This window comes from Oreochromis aureus, linkage group 2, assembly GCF_013358895.1.
Source record: "Oreochromis aureus strain Israel breed Guangdong linkage group 2, ZZ_aureus, whole genome shotgun sequence".
NCBI lineage: Eukaryota > Metazoa > Chordata > Actinopteri > Cichliformes > Cichlidae > Oreochromis > Oreochromis aureus.
The window spans coordinates 34,430,309-34,454,436 of record NC_052943.1 but is presented as its reverse complement, the minus strand read 5'-3'; the positions used below and the strand labels follow the sequence as shown (position 1 = coordinate 34,454,436).

Sequence of the window (24,128 nt, the reverse complement as noted above, 5' to 3'; positions counted from 1 at the left end):
TAGAATTAACTTCAGGTTTATTTGATATATAGATGTGTGTTTATGATGTTTACAGAGCAAATTATACACACATTTCTTTCTATATTTCATGTTTATATGTTTTGATATTTACATATTTACATGTTTGAATGTTTAATTATGCACTTTCAAAGCAGTAATAAATTATTATGTACTGGCTCTACTCAGTTGCTTGTCCTGCAGACTTCCTGGCTTCTGATTCATCAGTGAAGTCAGACAGGAAGTCCAAAGAAGGAAGTTGTGTTGTGTGGAAGTGTGCCTCGGGTAAAGGTGCTGCTAAGTTAGTTATCAGTCTCCATCTTACTGTTCATATTAGCTCCGAGAGATTCAGTACCACATGACAAACCCTTTACATTACAAGTATATCGGGTCAGCTCAGGTTGTGTGGATTGAAGACAAAGTTAGCGCGGTAAGGTTGAGATGACTGAGACATGTACAGAAGTGAGATAGTATATATGCTGGACAAAGGATCTGGAATATAGAGCTCCCAGGCAGGGGGAAAAGAGGAAGACTACTCATGGATGTAGTGAAAGCGGATTTACAGAGGGCTGGTGTGAAAGAGGAGGATGCTTCTCTGTCATATACTAGGAACAGGGCGAGAAGGAGGCAGATGAGCCTCTATCTATCTATCTATCTATCTATCTATCTATCTATCTATCTATCTATCTATCTATCTATCTATCTATCTATCTATCTATCTATCTATCTATCTAGCAGTGCACAATGTCCTGTAAACAGCTGATTCTGCTGCTGACTCTTTTTTTGAGCTTCTGGAAGCCCATCAGCTGGTTCTGCCAGAGTGACCAACACAACCACACTGGCTGACTTACAAACCCACAAATGCAGGTTGACGAATCAGTAAATAGACTGGTTCTTATATAGAGCACACCACATTCACCCATTTACACCCATTACTAATAACCCTCTATGGCATGGTGTTGCCCTCAGGAATTAAACCAGTTTTGTTGTGATTACACTCTCCCTTAATTTAAAAAAGACGTATTTACTTATTTTGTGACACAAACCCTTCAGTTTTCAGTAAAATGATGAGAAGCACAGAGTTTGACCTTTGACTCGGGGGTGGAGCAATCCTTTCAGATGCCAAATCTGCATGACAGAGTGCTAGCTATTGCTGAGACTAATATCAATTTTATGCACGTTTAAATCGAAATAAGCATGTAAGCAAAATATGTGCATGTTTGAGAACATTGAAGAAGTATTTTTAGTTGTTTATAGACAGATTTTGGTTCGTTGTCTCAGGGCAACATTGTGTAGTTGGGCCAGTTTTCTTCTGGCAATAATGGCAATACAGCGGTTCTAAGTTCTGGTCCTTGGGACTGCTTGTTTTAGGTTTTTTAGGTAGGGCTGTTTCTCCACTCCAAAACACCTGAATTAAATAATCAGTCTGTTATCGGACAGTTGCAGCACATAACATCCAGCTGGTCATTTGAATCAGAGGTGTTGGAGCAGCAGCACTGAGTGATGGGATGTGTAAGCAAATCAAATCATGCACTAAATGAGTGTGTACAAACTTGGAAGAATTGAGGACAAGAACATTTTATGTGAGTTTTATGGCAGTTAGTGTGTTTATGTGTGTGTTATTAGCTTGGAAAGGACTTCAGAATTCATAATATTCCACACATATTGCACATAATCCGTGCACAGGCACAGACACACAAAAAACACAGTTATTTGTGATTCGTTACTTCGGGGAGGCTACAATCACTCCCAAATCGTTCAGAAAATTCATAAAAATGATCTACTGAACTGCTTCAAAATTTGTGTTTCAAAACTGCTAATTTCAAGTTAACCAGTCATGAACAAAGATTTACTATAGTATAATTATATAGGATTCATTTTTATAATATGTATTATTCAAGTATAATTATTTTTTAACAAGGTAACAGTAATTATTTAGAATAGTTATCCATATATATATATACACATATATATATATATTTATGTGTGTACATATATATATATCTATATATATACACACACACACACACATATATATATATATGTGTACATATATCTATATCTATATATATACACACACACACACACATATATATATATTTGTGTGTACACATATATATCTATATGTGTACACACATAAATATATATCTATCTATATATATAGATAGATATATCCATATAGATATATATATATGTGTACACACATAAATATATATATATATATATAGATATATATCCATATATAGATCTATATATATATAGATCTATATATCCATATATAGATCTATATATATATAGATCTATATATGTGGCACTAAAAGTCTTAAGCTGAAAATGTACCCGGAAGAATGTTTTGACACTTATTAAAGCGTAGCTCCGTAGCGACGTCTGTCACCACTGTACCTGGATGAGACAGTCCTGCATCCAGCTGTATTCTTACGTATTGTTTTAAAGCGTATCGCAAGACTCGACACGATCATCTGACAACTGAAAATTACGCCTAGCCCTTAATCGTAAAGGTTGGCAAATCAAAGCCAACTGACCCACGAAACTGCGTTGCTGTCTGTTGCTAAGAAGAGGGGCGCTCGCCGCATCTGTTGCCGGGGTGAATTGATTAAAATGTTAGCATCCAGCTAGGTAGCAATATTTCTAGATCTCAGGCGCAACAACGAGGTTTAAATCGAGAATGAATCATGTCATCTATTGCTTCTGGTAGACAGCACTCGAGATGAATCAACACTAATTTTCGTGTTCGGTTTCGGGGCTCTACATTACGCCCGAACAGGAAGACGGACCTTAAAATGTAGAAATTGGGTACATGTAAGGTTAAAGAGCTAACTGCAGCTAGTAGACTAGCTTCATGAAATACAACTATAATCTATGCGGCTACCGCAAAACGTAGCTGCACTGCTAGCCAACATGGACTGTTTGTTTTCCGTTAAGCCTGACGTTGTTAGAGATGAATAAAACGATTGTAGTGTATTCGACCGAGAGCTAGAAGGCCGATGCGACAATGGAGTCTTTCCTGCAGATAGCTCCCCATTCTTTGGCTATAGTGCTATCCAGGGTCGGGGCTGGGGAGGCGTTAGGGGGCAGGGTGTCTGAAAGCGACGAGTTCCCGAGACACCACACCGGCTATGAGATTTTTGCCGATTTTAAAGCAGAAAATACCCAGCATCATGTATGGAACCAGCGGATTACAGAGGCCGTGTCCGAGACTTTCTTCCTGGGATGGATTGACGAGCATGTGCTATTAATTCAAGGCAAGGAAGACCACCTGGAGGTGCTGAGGGAGGGATGGATGCGGAGGTCTCTTAATCCGCCTCGGGGATTCACCATTAAATACCTCGGTAAGGCCTCTACACCTAGTCTTGTGTACTTATGGTAATGACATCCCATACAATTGTTGAACCTTAATTCAGCACCTTGACGCTGAAAGCCATTTTCATGTGCATTGCCTGTTATGTCACTTGGAAATGTCTTTATTTTGAGCACCAGTGTTTATTTTAAGGCCCGTCATTACTGGCAAGTAGCTTATGATTTTTTTTTTAAATCGCCTAGACAGAAAAATGTGAATATCACTTTATATTTGGCTAATACACTTTGTTATTGTCTCATTTTTGGCCTAGATAAAATAAGACAGAGTTGAATTATTCTGTTGTTTAGAGCATTTATAATAACTCTTCATACCCATGTTAGAGGACAGGACAGCTCAGACTAAAACAAAAACTGAAGTACTTGTTTTAATGCTGATTTTGGATCAAGGGTACATGTTTCTCACAAGTTTGTTTTTCATTAGTAACTTGATGCTGTAAAACTTCGGCATAACATAATGATCGACAGCTTTAATCAACAGCTGCAGTCAAAGAGAAACTGGCCTGTATCTCTTTGGGAATAGGGTTGGAATAGCAATACTGAAAGCAGACAGGGATGTACTTTCCAACCCTGGGTGTCTGTTTCATTCTGAGAAGTCTTCTACAGTAAACTGGACTCACTGACAAAAGGTACCCGAGACATCATAGTAACCTGACTGTGTGTTTAATCCGTTTATTTTGCAATCAGCTAATCAGGGGTCACCAACCTTTGTGAAACTGAGAGCTACTTCTTGGGACTGGTTAATGCACAGGGCTACCAGTTTGTTATTTCAGAAGTGTAAAGTATCAAATTTGCTCAATTTACCTTTAATTATATGTTATCATTAATAATTGATGGTATTCGTCTGTGTAAAGATGCTGATGAATGAATAATTTCTCACAATAATTACAAACAATGCTTTAAGAAGGTAGGAAACAGATAAATATATACACTTTCTTTCTATAAATCTCTGGAAGTATTTACATTTTCAAATAATCTGCAACATTTTCACTTGCCACTAACAATGTTGAATAAATCATGCACTGCACCATGTTTGCACAGATTATCAATTATGAAACATACAAAAATCAACTTTCAGATTTTACTGAACTTGTCACAAAATCTGCAGAATCTTTGTTTTTTAAATCAATGTTACATTCAACGAACATGGATTGTTTTCAATAATTAAATTCAACTTTGCCATGACACTGCCATGTTGCCACTGGCATTGCCTGCTGTTCACCAGTGTGTTGCAGTCTGGGGTATAAGTTGACACTGCAGCTCTGAGTCTTGCAGAAGTGCATCAGGGAGGCGTGTTCTGTGCTTGTTCTTGATGAAGTTCATGTCAGAAAAGGCTGATTCACAAAGACAGGTTGAACCATACAGGCTGGCAACCTTCATAGGTGCTGTGCGTACACCACTGTACTTTTCTGTGTCAACAAGGCACCCAAAGTTTGGCTTTGAGGTGGAGGTCATTTTGCTGTGTTACAATTTCAATTTCTACCAGTCCAGCATAAAGCTGAACATTGCACTTAGTTGCTCAGCAATGCTTGTTGTGTCCACGTTCATGAAGGGATTAGAAATGAATGACAAACATGACTCAAGATGATCAAGGTCTTGAGAGTACTTTTCTACAACTTTGTCAAAAGTCTCAGATGCAGAAGCATTGTCTTTCAGCACCATCTGCACAGAGGGAAAGTGCATTTCTCTGTAAATGCACAGAGAAGATGTTCATCTGGGCTTCAAATGCATTTAAAGCACTTATCATGTCAGCAACAGTCTTGCCTTTGCCTTGCAGCTTACAGTTGAAATGGTTTCCCAGTAGGGCTGGGCTATATCATACCGTTCACGGTAATACCGGTGTAATTTTAGGCAACGATAGGAAAATGAAATATCGAGATAGAATATGGGTAAAACGCGCATGCGCAGTGCCTATGTTTACATACGCACATGGCGGCGACGCAGAATGAGAAGAGCGAAAGTGGATCGTTGAATGAAACAGATGAACCAGAACTGGTTTGTAAAAATGCTGCAACTTCAGTGGTGTGGAACTGGTTTAGCTTTCGTCCGTCAGATACACAAAAAAGCACTATTTTTGGTAGAGCATGCTAGCGGGCCGTCGTTATTACCGTGTTTTTTGGAAACTACAGCACACTTAAAATCAATCCTTTGATTTTTCTGAAAATCGACAGTGTCCCTTATAATCCCGTGTGCCTTATGTATGAATTCTGGTTGTGTTTACTGACCTCGAAACGATTTTATGTACACGGCGCTCGAAAATCTGTCAAATGTTTTAGTACGACTTTGCTAAGCTACGAAGCCGCACCGCTTGATGGATTGTGGGAGCATTACGGCTATCGTAGGCAGGAGCCTCGCGGAGTGATACTACTGTGCTTCAACATAATATTACCGTATTGTGTGTGTATAAGCTCTTTTTAAGTTTTGTGGATATTATACATGGTTATGCTGAGGATATGTCGGCCAGTTTCCACTGGAAATGTCATATGGTTAAACTGTCAGCGAGGAATTTGCATTTGCACTGTTAAATTTTTATATAACTTTAATGCACATAAAAAACAGCTGCTTGTTGAAGTGAAAATACATTGATTTTTTTATTTTATTTTATTTTTGCACTAAGAAAGTTGTGGAGTTGTAAAGTATTTTGTCTAGTGTCAATTATATCGTCAATAGGGCTGCCACGATTAGTCGACTAGTCACGATTACGTCGACTATCAAAATCGTCGACGACTGATTTAATAGTCGACGCGTCGTTTGAAGCTTTTAAGATCACAAAAGACGCAGGAATAAGTAGTAGGATTTAAGAGTGTAATAACGGACTGAAACAGAAGATGGCAGCACTACATGTACAAGGATGCCAGCTGCCGTTAACCCCGAAGAAGAAGAAGTAGCTCTGTCCCCGAATTCATAGCGCAGCCCAGCTCAGTTTCCAACAATGGCGGCAGCTAGTTAGTTTTAATGTTACTCTTATTAATCTTTCTGGGTCACAAAATAAACGTTTAACATATTTTCAGGCGAGAATGTAGCTGTGTAAACCTCAAATATCTGCTCAGTTTATCAAGACACCACATATTTTCAAAAGCGCTCCGACGTTTTCGGAGACGTCTGTTACCCACCAGCTCAATAGCGAGCCCGGGGCAAGGCTCACTAGAGCCCGTGAGAACACCGGACTCCCGGCAAATCGTTTTCAAACCCACCGCCGTCTTTCGCTACTCAGGTTAAACATACATAAGTCACTTAGATAACTTAAAAATGTTATTGTTTGGCTTTTTTAGTATTTTATTTGTTCCTGAGTAAATCGGTTTGGCTGAGATTAAAGTTATAGTTTTTACACAGCTGAATAAACGTCAAGCAGACAACTGATTATCAGAAGTGTGAGATGCTCGAGAATATACTCCGCTGTCCCGTTATATTTTAGAAAGCAAGGAGTTTATTAAACTTCACCGAAACAATCTGCAAATTTCATTTAAATTTAATAAACTATCATCTTGTCTTTATTTTTAGTTAGCACATACCTTAAACACTTAAAGCTGTAAGCTAATGATAGTTATATAAGAGCAGATGCATGCTGGTGCAATAAGCTGTACGTTTTACGTCCAATGGATGCATGATCTGATTAGTCGACTAATCGCAAAAATAATCGGTGACTAGTCGACTATCAAAATAATCGTTTGTGGCAGCCCTAATCGTCAGTTATATCGTTATCGCAAATTTTCAAATGTATATCATGACAAATATTTTTGGTCATATGGGCCTGCTCTAGTGCCAAAGATAAGTGCCAAAGATAAGTCAGCAGCATTCACATTATGAATGTAACATGCGTGAGATCGTTTTACAGTCCAGGGGCAGAGGGGGGGTGTAGTGAACAGAGTTATGTCTTCTGATAGCCTGGTGAATGAAGCTGTTCAGCAGTCTAGTGGACTGAGCCTGGATGATCTGGGACCACCTCCTCGACCACCTCCACTCTAAGAGAGGGAGCGTGAATGGTGGGAGGGGTCATCTTTAAGCTCCCCGGCACAGTCCTTCAGGAGGATTATGCATGGGTTGATCCTGGAGAGGGTCCTCTTCACGCTGGTTGGAGCCAGACATATAGCCTGCTAATCTGGGTGTGGTCTTCTGTGCCCGTGTGTTGTGTTTCAAAGTGGCCAAAGAAGCCATTAAGGCTGTTCAGTGGTGTGATGTCACTCTCACAGGTCTATGGCAGGGGTTTAGTTTGTGAGGGTGTGGATGCCACGCTATAGAGATGGTGCATCTCTGGTGTTACTGAAATGTCTGGATATTTTATTACAGTACGGCTGTTTTGGGACAAAAACCTACCACGGGACACGTTGCTAGTCCTGCGCTGGCCCTAAAGAAGCCTTTTCTATCAGCCATGGATTGGCACAGACAATGATAGTTTTGCAGTGTTAATTGTTAACTTTTTGATTTAAATATGGTAGTTTACAGAGAAAAAACTCTTTAATTCTTTCAAATTTGTCCAAATTCCAATAGACCTGCTGGTTTGACTGATCAGTAGGTGGTCAGGCAAACTGGGTTTAGTTCTCATTTTAACTTCTTGTCACTGTATCAAAATGTAGTTCACTATGGGCCCTTTAAATATGCTGTTAGGTTACTTATTTATATCATCAGAAGTTATGTGTGAGCTCATACAGTAATGTTCGATGAAGAAGCAAGTGTACTTCTGCAGAAAACATTTATTACAGAGAAAACTGTAAAAGCTGTTTCACTTCAGAACAGTTAAAATATGTTGTACTTAAAATCTTGTGATTATTGGGAATAAACTGAGAGAACTTTTAATTCTTTAATTCTTTTCTAAAAGTCAAGTCTTTATTCTACAGTAATTCTCTAATAAAGTGGTAATCTGTAGTTACCAGCTACTGCTCCACTCCCAAACCTCTTATTAAACATCAAACGGGGATTAAAAGCTTCACGACAGCCAAAGAAAACCACACAACAAATAGGATTCTGTCCTGATCATATTAACATATTTGCCCATTTCAACAATGGCTTCAGTTTATCTTTTTTAGAATTTATGTCAGATGTAGCACTTCATGCTTGTGTGTGCAGAAATAGAGAAAAGGCGAGTTTTACTTTACATACATTACCTTGCATTTGCTCCTCTTTTGTTTCCAGTAGTGGGAACTTTAGCAGAAGACATTTCATGTTTTTCTTTCTTTATTCTTATTTAGTATTTAATAACTTTAATTTAAGGAGCTTGGAAGGAAAGCGACTGGACTTTCTTGATCTGAGAAGCTTCTTCTGTTTGAAAACCAAATGGTGGCGAGTCCCAGGTATTTAAACTCGAGTAGGAATTGTCTCTTAAGAGGGTCGTTGACCCACTATTGATTATGTGCCTCACATAAGCCAAGGTGTCAAAAATGGCATGGGTCATTATCAGCAGAGGCTTTGGGTCAAACCTCTGTGAGACCTCGTCTCATCCTATCATGTGACCTGTCGCATAATAGGATGATGAGATCATCTGATGAACTTGCTATAAAACTATGCCTCAAAAAAACTAAGTAAAGCTTACTTAAGATGAGTATGTTAGGACAGCTTATTCGTTGCAAGTATACAGTACTAATAATAATAATACTAATTCATTGGGTAAGCATTGGGTAATGTTTATATGCTGATTCATGGTTTCTTCAGTTTTTGTTTTTCTGCAGAATATATTTAAGGTTATCTGCTATAAAAAACCAGGCCAGGAAAATCTCCTTCATGTTTTTCTGTTTTATCCTCAGTTACTTTGACACAAAGGCATCTGCTGTGACCTCACACCTTTGATGAAGTGTCAGTACTAATAATTGATCACAATTATAACATTTCTTGTGATTTTCTTCTTATTTTCTGGCATGTCAAGTTTACAGCACTTTGTGTTCAGCTGGGAGTTGTTCTGAAAGTGCTATATCAATAAATTGCTTGCTTGTAAAACAAAGTGGAGCCTAGCAAAAAAAGTTTGGTAACCACTGACTTAACAAATCTTGTCAAAGTTGATTTAGACCAGTCCTTTTCAAATAGTGGGGCGCGCCCGCTGCGATGCCAGGGAACATGTTTTTTTTTTGCTGTACTATAATGAAGTGTAATTACACATCCAGTACAGTAGGTGGCAGGGTTTGTTGCACCGAGGATGCACACACACACAGCACAGAGTAGGAGGTGTGAGGTGCAGTAAACAAACCCTCAATAAAAATAGAAAAATATTTAACAGTGACTAAAAGAAAGGCGGAGGGAGACGGAGATAATGAGACAAACGAAAGTCTCCTGAAAGTTAAGACGAGGAAATATGACAACGCGTATGTAGCGCTTGGCCTCACTTCTTTCTTTCTTTTTTTATTTTCTTTAATGTTAATAAGGATACAATGTTACAATGTACAACTTTATAGACAAATGATACTATTTATAGTCGCAGGGGAGAGTGGGGATCGCAAAATGTTTTCTACTTCCTAAGGGGAGCGTAACAGAAAACAATTGAGAAACACTGATTTATACTAAGATGTTATGTTTAGTAAGGCTAGCCTGGGCCTTTCTTTGTGGGGTTTGCCTGTCCTGCCAGTATCTGCTTAGGTTCTTTCCATGGACTCCCACTTCCTCCCAAATCCAAGGATGCCCAGGTAGTGGGGTTAGGTTGATTATTGCTTCTAAATTGACTTTAGGTGTTAATGTGAGTGTGAATAGTTGTCTCTATATCTGTCTTAGCCCTGTGACAAACTGGCAACCTGGACTGTGCCAGACTGGTGATCTGGACAAGATCCCTGGATGTACCCTGCCCCTCACCCTATGGTACTTCGTATAGGTTTCAGTGACGCTGTATAAGTGGAAGAGGATGGGTGGATCTGAGCATCGGAAATTCAGAGTGACCAAAGAGGGTCCAGTGGAGTCAAAAAGTTTAAGAAACAGGATGTGGGGAACATATTGGAGCGTGGTTGAGTTCGGGGCTGGTTTGTGGGTTTCATTTGAGTTAATTTGGACTAAAAGGGAGTTTTATTTTCTCTTAGACCTTATTTAGAATTTTTTTTAAAAAAAGTCATTGCAGTCCTTATCTGAAAAAACCTGGTGTACATGGAGGGGAAACAATGCTACTCACTGTATCAAATGTCCTTTACAAATAAGAGAAATACAGCACAGATGTGACATAGAATAAGACCTTCAGCTGTTCCATCTACAGTTTGTTGAAGCGTCATCAGGAGTGATCTCAGTGGAAGGGTATTTGTCAAGAAGCCATTGTTAAGGAAGAGAATTAGAGGGGTATAGCAAATTGTATGAGAACTGGACTGAAAATCAGTGGCATTCTTAATGGAGTGATAAATCCAAATTTTAAAATTTTGGTTCAAATTATCGTCAATATGTAGAGAAATGGTGAGGAGAGTACAGCAGTGAGTGACCTTTATAAAAATCAGTGGAGGCATTTCAGTCAGTAGTATTAGGGATCTTGTCAAAATTAATAGAATAGTGATTGCAGAAAAGTGCCATGAGATTTTGGTCCATCATGCAAAACCATGTAGAATGTGTCTGATTGTCAAAATCATTCTTGGACCAAAAAGACAAACAGTGGAGCCCTATCAGACAGAACCTGGACCTCAACATTACTGAGGCAGTGTGGGATAATCCTGGCAGAGAATGGAACAGAAGGCGACTATTGCTGTGAATTAGAGCTATATAAATAAAACAGAATAGATTTTTGCCCTATATACTTAAACTGTATTTCTATATATTTACAGATGTTTCAGTAAAGTGAATCTATTCCCCATTCTCCTTGCAAAGTATAAAGAAATTAAGAGTAATTCAAGACTTTTGGACGGCACTGTAGCTTTTTCTTATGTTTGCCTCTGATGGTTTTCTCTACTTCCTTCCCTCGTTTCAGTCTCAGAATTTATGTAAAGGCTGCTGTTATACATGCTAGGGTTGTGACTGTTTAACACTTTAACACTTGCTTTGCTTTCTGTTGGAAGCCTGACAGATACACAGAACACAGAGATATAGACACACACAATCAGATGTAATGGGAGCTCCTCTCGTGCAGCTTCCATGCAACTTTAGATCCATCTTGTCTTTGCTTAGCTATGCTCACAACAGACACACACACCTGTGTTTCTGTGCATACAAAGGGTATTTGTCCTTACTATCTCATCTGTGACACACATATTTCAATTCTCACAGCTGGCAACCTCTCTTTACAAACTTAAATTTGGAACCATCAGGTTACCCAAGGCCCTGGCCTAGTTTAGGGAGCCAGCCCCTGCAGTCCTAAGCCTTCACTGGCAAGGGCTATTTTTGGTTCTTTCTCTTCTATACACACACTCTATACACACATACACAAAACCTTACTGTATTTTATCCTTCACTGTTGGTTTGCAGCATACCTACTTCAAGCTCTTTAGAATAGTCACATGGTAAAAGTTAAAATGTTGGGCAGCTGGTTAATAGGCAGGTATTCCTATAGCAGATTTCTACTCTGAGCACTCAGACTGGGTTCTGTGATGTTTCAGACGTTACATAATGGGATCATAGCATCTGCCACTGGCATCTTTAGAACTTGCTTCTCATCTGGGAAGAGCACTTTGTTTTCCTTTGCCAAGAGGAACTCTCTATAGGCTTCTCTTGTTAGTCAATTTTATTTAAATTTTTTAATTTTTATATATGTATAATTTAAGTGGAGCCTCACAAAAGCACTTAAGACCTGAGGGAACACATCAGAAGAAGGAGGCCCCGGGAAGAGCCCCCACGGCCAATGGGCAAGAGCTCCAAAGTGGAAGGTGACTCCACCAGAGGCTGGCCATCCCAGTACACATTGAGGACAGGGCCTCAGGTGCCCAAGAACTGACTGGCACCTAGAAGAGATGAATGTCCCCCAGGACAGCTGGACGAAGCCAGCCCCGTCTCAAACTACCAGCCAACCTCTCCCTACTCGCCAGAGGACTCTAGAGCAGTGGAGGTGTGTTCTCTGCTTCTCCCTCTGGCAAATTCGATGGACAAGTCTGGATTTGGCAGTTGCCAGAAGAACTGTACTTGTCTGATCGCATTGTGCCAAGTGTAAAGTTTGGTGTAGGGGGAATTATGGTGTGGGGTTGGTTTTAAGGAGTTAGGCTTGGTTCCTTAGTTCCAGTGAAAGGAACTCTTAATAGTTTAGCATACCAAGACATATTGGAAAAATTCATATTCCCTACTACTTTGTACAACAGTTTTGGGATAGCCCCTTCCTTTTCCAGCATGACTACGCACCAGTGCATAAAGTGAGGTCCATAAAGACACGATAATTGAGTTTGTGCAGGTCAGGACTGTCCAAACCAATCAAGTTCTTCCATACCAGAGTCCTGGATTGACGTTAACTCGATAGAACAACTTTGGGATGAATTAGAGTGGAGACTGTGAGCAAGGCCTTCTGATCCCACGTCAGTGACTGACACAAATGTGCTTCTGGAAGAATGGTCAAAAACTCAAACACGGTCCTAAACTTGGTCAAAACTTTATAGCTGCAAAGGGTGAGCCAACATGGGCATAAAGGCAGATAAGTGAATACTTGGCAATATAGTCATGACTCCAAAAGAGCAGTTGAAACACCTTCTACAAAACAGCTCTACAAAAATAACCAGCTGTTTTGTTCAGGGACAAGAGAACTTTTGGACACTAGAGATTTAAGTTTTTAGCATTTTGGCTCATGAAATACAGTTATCTTTTAATACTTGTGTTGTGGAGTGGGTCCAATAGTTTTCATGTCACTGTATGTAGAGTTGTAGAGTTTTCTCTGATAGAGTGATTGGAACAGATACTTCTTTGTCACAACAAATGAAGTTTGGTTCTTTTATGACTTTATTATGGGTTAACAGAAAAAAGTGATCACATCTGTTGGGTCAAAAATATACATACAGCAGTGCTAATATTTGGTTACATGTCCCTTAGCCATTTTCACTTCAATTAGGCGCTTTTGGTAGCCATCCACAAGCTTCTGGTTGAATCTTTGACCACTCCTCTTGACAGAATTGGTGCAGTTCAGTTAAATTTGATGGCTTTCTGACATGGACTTGTTTCCTCAGCATTGTCCACATGTTTTCAATGAGGTTTAAGTCAGGACTTTGGGAAGGCCATTCTAAAACCCTTATTCTAGCCTGATTTAGCCATTCCTTTACCACTTTTGATGTGTGTTTGGGTACATCACCCCCTAACCCTCCTGTTGGAACACCCAACTGCGCCCAAGACCCAACCTTCGTGCTGATGATTTTAGATTATGTTGAAGAATGTGAAGGTAATCCTCCTTCTTCATTGTCCCATTTACTCTCTGTAAAGCACCAGTTCCATTGGCAGCAAAACAGCCCCACAGCATAATACTCCCACCACCATGCTTGATGGTAGGCATGGTGTTCTTGGGGTTAAAGGCCTCACCTTTTCTCCTCCAAACATATTGCTGGGCATTGTGGCCAAAAAGCTCGATTTTTGTTTCGTCTGACCACAGAACTTTCCTCCAGAAGGTCTTATCTTTGTCCATGTGATCAGCAGCAAACTTCAGTCGAGCCTTAAGGTGCCGCTTTTGGAGCAAGGGCTTCCTTCTTGCACGGCGGCCCCTCAGTCCATGGAGATGCAAAACACGTTTGACTGTGGACAATGACACCTGTGTCCCAGCAGCTTCTAATTCATGGCAGATCTGCTTTTTGGTGATTCTTGGTTGACTCTTCACTCTCCTGACCAATTTTCTCTCAGCAGCAGGTGATAGCTTGCGTTTTCATCCTGATCTTGGCAGTGACGAAACAGTGCCATGCACTTTATACTTACAAACAATTGTTTGCACTGTTGCTCTTGGGATATGCAGCGGCTTTTAAATGGCCCCAAGTGACTTTCCTGACTTGTTCAAGTCAATAATTTGCCTTTTCCAATCCATGCTGAGCTCCTTTGACTTTCCCATTGTAGCGTTTGTGGGCGTCTGTATCCAATGAGCCCTATTTAACTGGCCTAAGAGAAGTCACCAGCTGTAGTCACTCGTAATCACTCACAAGAAGTTAAGAGGCCATGCTATGAAGCTCATTTCACTGACAACACACCAAAATTGCTAATTCATGTTGCTCTATGTATATTTTTGACCCAGCAGATGTGATCACTTTTTTCTGTTAACCCATAATAAAGTCATAAAAGAGCCAAACTTCATGAATGTTTTTTGTGACAAAGAAGTATCTGTTCCAATCACTCTATCAGAGTAAAATCAGAGTTGTAGAAATAACGCGACACTTAAGAGAGCCATGATATTATGTTCTTTACAAGTGTATGTAAACTTTTGACCACAACTGTATGTGTCTGAGATTACTAGATAATAGTTTGCATTTATTTCAAACTGAGTAGCAGTTGCTGTTTTAAAATTACAACTAAATTAAAAATTTTAAATTAAAACTGTTTTAAATAGAATAAAAGTGATACATATTTATATTAAATGTGGTATTTAATGTGTGCAAAACCTAATAACCCAAATTATCACAGCAGGATTTATACTAAAAACACTTGTGTGATATGTAGTGGTAAGGTAGACCCTACAATAATACATACAGAGAAAACCCAACAACCATATGACCCCCTATGAGCAAGCACTTTGGCGACAGTGGGAAGGAAAAACTCCCTTTTAACAGGAAGAAACCTCCGGCAGAACCAGGCTCAGGGAGGGGCGGCCATCTGCTGCGACCGGTTGGGGTGAGGGAAGGAAGACAGGACAAGACTATTGTCCTACGTATTCTATACCAGGGCTGCATGATTATGATTATGATGCGTGTGTGTGTGTTTGCAGGGCTCGCAAAATCGCTAGCCCGACGTCCCGAGGCTAGCGATTTTTCCAGTCGGGCTACCAAAATCCATCTCAGCCCTGCCCGTCGGGCTATCATAGGAAGAAAAAATCTGTCAATGATTTTGCATTTTCTTTCGCAAATGTAGCTGAGTAATTATGTTATTGGCATCGATGAGCCACTGTCATTATGTGACATATTGAAATCGCGTTTGAATTTGTGCTTGTTTTTTGCTTTCACTTTCACTTTGCGATCGTGCGAACTGTGTGTAGAGAGCGGCAGCACTGATGGGTGAGTGACGATTAATTGCGCACCAATTCCTCTGACGTCGTCTTATCACTCATTAGCTTACTATTCAAGCGTGACAAGTGAAATCTCCCACAGCAAGCTTAAACACGTGAGAGGTTGATTGCGCAGAGAATCGCTGACCGTTATGTAAGTACCTGTGTAAAAGCAGCAGGATTTACGCTGGAATTTTAGTTCTGCTGAGCCAAATAAGACAGGTCAGGGTGAAGGAGGCACAGCCAAATAAAAGCCGACCACAAAACGGAAAAGTTATGACAAATCAGACTATGAGGCAAAAAGAAAGCTCAGCTTTTTGGTTTCATGGACAAAAGAATTTATGTGGCTGGAATATGACGAGCTAAATACATAATGTTCTGCCGGGTGTGTCGTGAGTTTCATTTCATTTGAGTCGACAAGCGCCTTTGTAACTGGGACCAGTAATTTGAAGAAAGACCCCATCAGAACCCATGAGAAGTGCAAGAAATGCATTATTGCCCAGTCTGCAATATCTTTCCCAGAACAAACAGCAATTGCAAAAATAAACCAAGCAGAAACAGAAGTCCTGAAAATCTTTCAAAAGCGTATTATGTTGCAAAAGAGTGAACCACCATTGGCCAAATTTAGCAGTTTTTGCAAACTTCAAAAGCAAATGGCCTCGATCTTGGTTCCCCTTACCTCTTACCCTTGACTTCAGTGGAAATTTCAGATTCAGGATCTGACACAGACTGATTCATGTTCTACACAGTTCTTGCAAGTTCATAGAAATTTCTGTTCAATTAGAAACAAGTATTTGAGTTGATGATTGTAATTTTTATACAGTTGTTGTGATTTGTATTTTAACAATTTTCTGATAAATTTTTGTTTCCGTTACAATATTATACTTTAATGTATAATGTATAATATTATATTATTCCTTTACAATATTATACTTTAATGTATAATATTGTAACGGAAACAGAACATTAAAAAATTGCTCTCTTTTTTATTCGGGCTACTTAAATTTATTTTGGGCTAAAACTGAAGAGTGCCTGCCCGAAGGGTTACCAGAGATTTTGAAATTTTGCGAGCCTTGGTTTGTATTAATATAATTATTCTGGAACAAGTACAGGTATTTAAACTGTTACGTATTAAAAAGGTGATAACCTATAAACTGAGTGCCTCAACACGAGTGATAATATGACAGACTGCTTTCTTAGTTACGTCATTCTGTACGTGTGTGCAGAGAGACACTGGAAATAGGCACAATAGGTATAACTGGAGCGATAGTCAGAATAAGGAAGAACTGTCCTGTTGCACAGATGGCTGTTAGAACAGAAATCAGTGGCGTTCACTTTTATAGAATACCATTTTCAGAGATGCCTTTTGAAGCCATCCGCAGGCTTTTATGGTTGCAATCCATCAAACGGACTGACTGGACAGAGAAATTCTTGTCTTTGCAGTGCTTACTTTATATCAGGTAAGTTTTCAGGTTTCTGCAGTTTATTATAGGGAAAAGCAAAATCAGTCATGTAGTTATGAACTTGTATTGACAGGAAATGCCTAGGTAGTGTTCTCAGTGGCTGTTTTATCATGGTAAACACTATAAAATAAATTTAGCAACAGCTGCATGTTAGCAGACATAGCATGTAAATGTTTAGATGCTATGAGTCGGTTTTAACGCGACTCATAGCGTTAAAACCGCCACAAAGTAATGGCATACAAACTTAGCTAAGCCTAACAGATCGCTGGGGCTGCAATATGATGATGAGTATCTGCTGCAGGGGAGGCTGCAGAAGGTCCAGTCTTTGTTCCATCTTTGTTCATACAACACAGAGCCAGTGTGTGGAAATAGAAAGTTAGTCCCTAATAATATGTCCTTGTCCCTACTTATTTTGATTATAGGGTGAACAGAATAAGAAAGCAAGCTAAAGTCCTCGCTTGCTGCTGTCCTGGGATCCTGCACCATCCTCTCAACAACACACCCTAACTCTTCAGACAGTGTAAAACTTACTAGTACAACACTAAATTTTACACGTCTGAGCTCTGAAATTCCTCCTTTTGTGATTATGAGACATAACAAGCTGTACACTGTTACCAGAGTTTGTTAGGGGTTAATTAGGGTCCAGTAATCTTGGTTATTTGATTAGTGAACTGTTGCAAACATCTTGTATTATGAAATAAAACATTGATGATCACTTAAAGATTTTGAGTTGGTATTTTTCAGCAGAAGTTTCCTCTCATACATGTTGTCATCTCTTTATTTCAGATAAAGATGGTTCATAAAGTCCATAAAGCTTCTGAAACTACGCTTTTGGGGATCAGTAATAAGAGCATTGTCTTTAGCTTTAATGAAGCAGACACTGTCATCTCCAGCATTTAAAGAAACTGGTTTGAAAAATGCCAAAATGTTTTCAAAGAAAATATAATCAGTTCTGCTGTATAACTGATTGCACAGATTTTTTTAAAACCCAATAATCTGATTGTCTGAGCCCAGACATGTGGGATAGTTCTACAGTTGAATAGTAGAACATGTCCCCTTTGCATTTAAAAGTGAGACAAAATACAGTATACTTCTGGATAAAAGTTAATAAGGTTGAATTTTTTTCTTTGACTAACTTTAATACTATGTTTGCTAGTATACACAATAAATGTCAAATGTTCACAAATCAGTGTTTGCATTTGATAATCATTTTGTCAAATGACAACATTTTGACAGAAAATGTGGGGAAAAAGCGACATTATTGCCTTTCACGCGTAGTGGTCACTACAGTGGACGGCTATTCAAAGGCTGTTTTCTTGTATTTGTGTCAGTGTTGATGCTATACTTGCACATTAACACAACACACAGTGTATATTATTTATTCGTTTGTCAAATTCATAAGTCAAACCGTACGTTGTGGACATGTAAAAAACACATTGAAAAGTACATGTTTAAAAAATGAAGTTTTCATGCCTAAAGATGAATAAAACTACTCAAGAAAAAAATCCTGGTTGTCATAATTCATGCATGAAAGGGTTAGTAAATGATTTTTAAAAAAATATATTCAGACACTGAGATTCATCCTATAGCTGTCAGCGATCATGCTCCTGTATCTTTAACACTAATGCAGAAGAATAATACCACACCAAGTAAAAACTGGAGATTTAATACATCGCTGCTCAAAGATGAAGAGTTTATCAAATACTTTAAAAAAGAGTGGACTTCATATTTAGACTTTAATGACATTCCTGGAACATCAGCATCTGTCCTCTGGGAAGCAGGGAAAGCCGTGATGAGAGGTAAAATAATCTCTTTCTCATCACATAAGAAGAAAGAAGAAAACAAAAATATTCAAGAACTGGAAAAAACATCAAATCCTTAGAAAAAGCCTACGTGTCCCACCAAGATCAAGAAATATTAAACAATTTACATAAAACAAAACTAGAATTAAATGAAATTATTAATAAAAAGACTAAATTTTAGTACAAAGACTTCGCCTGCAAAATTATGAACACGGTAACAAATCCGGACAATTTCTTGCTAACCAGTTAAAAATCAATAAAAAAAACAACTATATGTGCTGTTAAAGATTTATCTGGGAATACAATATATGATCTTAAAAAATAAACAAAATTTTTAGGATTTCTATGAAACTTTATATACACCACAAATAAACCCATCTAAAAATGAAATTGATCAGTTTCTGGACAACATAACTCTTCCAAAATTATTAGACACCCAAGCAACGGCACTGGATTCGCCACTGACGCCAGGTGAACTCCAGGAAGCCCTGATAAGTATGCCCAATAATAAGGCTCCAGGTCCAGACGGCTTTCCTGCAGAATTCTACAAAGAATTCTGGACGATTCTAGCACCAGTTTTTTACAGAATGTTGCAGGAAATCAAAGAAAATGGCAGACTACCACCAAATATGAACTCTGCAAATATCAGTCTCTTACTAAAACCAGGCAAAGACCCTGTATTTGCCTCAAGCTATCGTCCAATATCCCTTATAAATGTAGACCTCAAAATAATCTGCAAAGCTCTCTCAAAGAGATTAGAGAAAATAACCCCCCTCTTAATTCATCCTGACCAAACTGGTTTCATAAAAGGTAGGCACTCATCAACAAATACACGTAGATTACTTAATTTAACAGACTACTCATGCAGTAAAAACATTGAAACCATAATATTGTCTCTTGATGCAGAAAAAGCATTTGACAGAGTTAACTGGAAATTTCTATTTGCAACTCTACACAAATTTGGTTTTGGATCTTCTTTCATCAACTGGTTAAAAATATTATATAATTCCCCAACAGCTTGTGTCAGAACAAATGATCAAACATCCTCCAGCTTCTGTCTCCTGAGGGGCACCAGGCAGGGATGCCCACTCTCCCCTTCACTGTTTGCAATTTTTATTGAACCACTAGCAGCAGCAATTAGACAGGCTACAACAATTAAGGGCATAAAATGTAAGAATGTAGAACATAAAATCAGCCTTTATGCGGATGATGTGTTACTTTTTCTCCAAAACTCACAAACCAATATCTCTGGGGTGATTGAATTGATAAATTCTTTCTCAAGAGTCTCAGATTATTCAATCAACTGGTCAAAATCTACAGTTCTTCCGATTAATTGCTCCTTCCATAATTCTTCTCCTACACCACTGCAATCTGGAAATATAAAATATTTAGGTATTAATGTCTCTCCTAAGCTTTCAGAATTAACTAAATTAAACCACATCCCACTTTTAAAGACAGTAGAAAGCGATCTGGCTAGATGGAAATCTTTACCCATATCACTCATGGGAAGAGTTGCCGCTATAAAATGATGGTCTTGCCAAAATAAACTATTTGTTTTCAATGATCCCAAATAAGCCATCACAAGATTGGTTCAGATCTCTAGACTCATGTATTTCTAAATTCCTTTGGAAAGACAAACCCCACGTATCAGCTTAAAAACATTACAAAGGACCAAGGATAAAGGAGGATTAGATCTGCCTAACTTTAATCACTATTTTTTAGCCAACAGGCTTCAGTTCATCTCTAGATGGTTTAAACACACCTTCTTAGATGAGCTCTGGCTAGATGTAGAACAGGCACTATGTAATAATCTAGAAATTTCAGACCTACTATTTATCAGCTCAAACATCAAACAACATAAATACTTTAAAAGCATCAACATCAGCTCTTCTCTGACAGCATGGTGGGAGTTTCTAAAAATGACAGAGTCTTCATTAATCCCATGCAAACGTACACCTATCTGGAACAACCCTGACACATTACAAAACAATAATATGATTAATTTTCCAGAATGGAGTTGTAAAGGAATTAAATACTTAGAACATATATTAGAGGGAACAGAATTTATTCCATTTGACAGACTAGTTACACAATATGGGATCAACAAGAAAAGATTTTTAGAATATCAACAAATTAAATCCATAGTAAAAAGAAATTTTACCTCAGTCAAGCTGAATTACAAACACCACCAAGTGCGGTACACTTTCTTACTCTTAAATCCCCAAATTATTATCTAAAATATACAGAACACTTTCTAAAATAGATGAATCAATATCCTTCCTATTGCAAAGTGGGAAGCAGATTTATCAGTAAGCTTAGACCAAAACTTCTGGTCTCAGATTTGCTTAAAAACCTTTAAATTGATTAAAAATCCCAGTCTGCAATTAATACAATACAAATTACTACATAGAGTGCACTATACAGGTCATCGGATGTTCAAGATGGGCTTTACATCTTCCAACAACTGCTCACACTGTCAAGGCAATACACCAGACAATTATATCCACGCTCTTTGGTTCTGTCCACCAGTGCAGAAGTTTTGGCGTGAGATATGTGAAGACTTATCAAAGTGTCTGAAATGTAACATTCCAGCCTCCCTTTAGTGTGCTTGCTGAGCAACTTGGATGAGGTCACTGCAGAAATAAACACAGCCCACATTGTTTTTACAGCCCTATGCATTGCCAAGAAAATGGTCCTCCTTAACTGGAAAAATAAAAATAATCTTAATTCTAATCAATATAAAACCATCTAATAGATCACATTAGTCTTGATACAGCCTCTGCCACCACATTTGATCAATCCCTTTGGGCTCCTTTGATCGGCTTCATCACCTAGTGGGGTGGGGGTCATGGTTTGGTCCTGCCTTCGCTATTGTGGTTGATGTGGAGGTTGGGATGGGCTTAGGGCGCCAGGAGAACCCCTAGAGACGTTGTCCCTGGAGGCTCAATCCGGGGTTGTGGTCATAACCTGGTTAGTGGCTCTGGTCGCCTTAGAGGGTGTTCTCCTCGTGGCTGCGTGCAGCGGGCTGGGGATGGTCTGTACTGGCGGACGAGGTTACTGGCCTGGTGGCCTGGCTGCCCCTGAGTGGATCCGGGCAGGCGGGGGCTTGGGGTTTGGGGTGCTTCGTCTCCGTGATGGGGCTCTGGCTGGGCCTTGGGCTTCGGTCCTCGCCGGTGTGTCGCCGAGGTTGTGGGCGGGTGGGTGCACGGGGCTCAGCCCTGGCGCAGGGGCCTCTGGTGCATCGACCCAACTGGGGGCTCTTCAACTGGCAGGGAGGTTGTTCCATCCTTGCAGAAGTCCACTCTGCAGGTGGGGAGAGACACAGGAGAGGTGGAGAATAAACCTAACCTGGGTGTCTGTTGTCTTGTGTAGTCTGGAGATGATTGAATGTTGGGGTGGGTATAGTTTCCTCTGCGGTGGGGTGGGGTGGGCTTCCCCAGGTCCTGTGGGGCTTAGCGGTGCTGCTGCCATAGGCCCCGGTCTGGATGGGCCTGGGCTCCCTTGCCTTGGTGGGTACTAGAGGACGGGGGTGCCTACTGGGGTCAGCCGGGGAGCTGGCCCTAAGGAGCTGCCTCCCTCTTCCCGCTCCACCACACCCACCCACACAGGTAGGGCCTTGGGGTGCGGGTGTGTCACCAAGGTGCAGGGGAGGCATTCCCCCCCCTCTCTGTCCCCTTCTGGCCACCTGTGCCTCAATTTTATTTCACAACTTAGACATCCACATTATTCACACTCTCATAACACACACACACACATATATATATATATAGGGCCTTGAGGGTGACCACGTTAACGGCGTCCAGAGGACGGTCTGGGTTTTCAACCCTACCTCTGGCGCCGGTGCCCACCTCTCAATTTTAAATCCATGTAGACATTGAGGGTTCTCGGGAGGGGCCGTGCTAACACCTGCTGCTCTCTGGCAGCAGCACCATGCCCTCCCTTGTTTTAAATGCACTTTAGAACAACACGCAGCAACACTACACATGAGCGGGAGGAGGGAGGTATGGGGTCTTCACACACCCCGTTCTCTACTAGCCATCGGGCAGGGGCTGGGAGGAGGTGTTGGCTGTCCGATTGGCCTCCCTGCTGCTGCGGAGCCTGGGGCGGTCTGCTTGCCTCCACCCCGGGGAAAGGGTCACATCTCTTGGGTCTGGTGCCGTTTCCCCTCTGGGGGCGAGGGTACCTGGACCCAGGGCATAGAGTATGTTTGGGGAGTATGATTGTGTGTACATGTCTATGTATGTCTATCCCCACGCTGGGTGAGTGCTGAGTGTTTGTATATGTGTGCATGAGGGTGGGAAAGCATGTTTATGTCTGTGTGTGCCTGTTTGTCTGTGTCTATATGTCAGGTCGGGTCTTAGACGCCACCTCCCTGGGTACTCCCAGGCCCTCCAAGTGTGGAGGCTCATCTCCCTCACCACACTCCCTGCTGGTAACTGATGCCCTCAGGGGTTGGTGCATTGGTGGTTCTTGGTGTCCGGGCTGGGCGCCAGGTATGCACCAGCTCACTCCCGGTGGCTACTTGGCGGGGCCTGGTGCCTGTCGCCGGTCAGGCCTCTTCCGGGCAAAAGGGGCCCTCGGGCCTGCAACTCGGTTCACTCTGGCACAGCTGGCTGCCGGCAGAGCCGGGCGGGCACGCCGGTGCAGCCCCTCTGGCTTCTGCTCCGTGGCTACTGGGTGACCCCTCGCCTGGGGATCTCCTCAGCCCTTCCCAGGAAGGTGGCACGGATGCCCTCCGGTGGTCCTCCTTGGGCTCTCACACTCTGGGGCCTCTGGATGTCTGGAGCCTGGATCTCCTCCATGCCTGCTTCATGCCCTGGGGACGGGGCTATGGGCCTCCACACCCTCTAGCAGACCGTTACATGGGGAAACCTTTTTTTGTATACAAGCGTGTTGATCCACACAGGTGTGCACACGGGTGTTCACTGTTCGTGAGACATAAACTACACCTTTCTTAGCTGCTACTTCAAAGCACATTGTGCGCTGTCTGTCCTGCGTGCTGCACAACAAATTTCAATATTTAGTATTTACTGCTGTTCACACTTAGCTAGATTAACGTGATGGTGTTGTGTTTAGTATGTTGCTTTGTTTTTGTTTGGTTTTTTTTGCTTGTCTTCTCAAGCACGTCTTTTATTGTCAGTGGAATAAATGCTACAAGAGTCAAAAAAAAAAAAGCAGAAAGCAATAAAAACAGCTACAGTGGCTATAAAAAAAATATATATATATATATATATATTCAGTGAGTTAAAACCAATATATTAGGTACAATGTCAATTGCTAAAGTACACAGATAATTTTGCTGCTGCTCTAAATTTGCACATTAAAAATGGACAATGTTCACGACCTGTTTACTTTTGTTAACCTCGTTAGTGACCTCGTCTTGATTTAAATCGTTTCATCTGTAGAGCATTTTCTAGCAGCATCCTCCTTTCTGTCCCCCAAACTATGTGTGGAACT

At 40.5% G+C, this 24,128-nt stretch overlaps 1 protein-coding gene across 1 annotated transcript in view; it reads left to right on the top strand.

The window, feature by feature from the left end:
• The first annotated feature begins 2,350 nt into the window (after positions 1 to 2,350).
• The window catches only part of stox2b (storkhead box 2b), a 54,339-nt gene continuing 32,561 nt past the window's right edge, over positions 2,351 to 24,128 (top strand). The window contains exon 1 of the mRNA XM_031758932.2: positions 2,351 to 3,347. Within this exon, the coding sequence (XP_031614792.1) occupies positions 3,011 to 3,347 (337 nt within the window). The 5' untranslated portion in view covers positions 2,351 to 3,010. The remainder of the gene's footprint in view (positions 3,348 to 24,128) is intronic.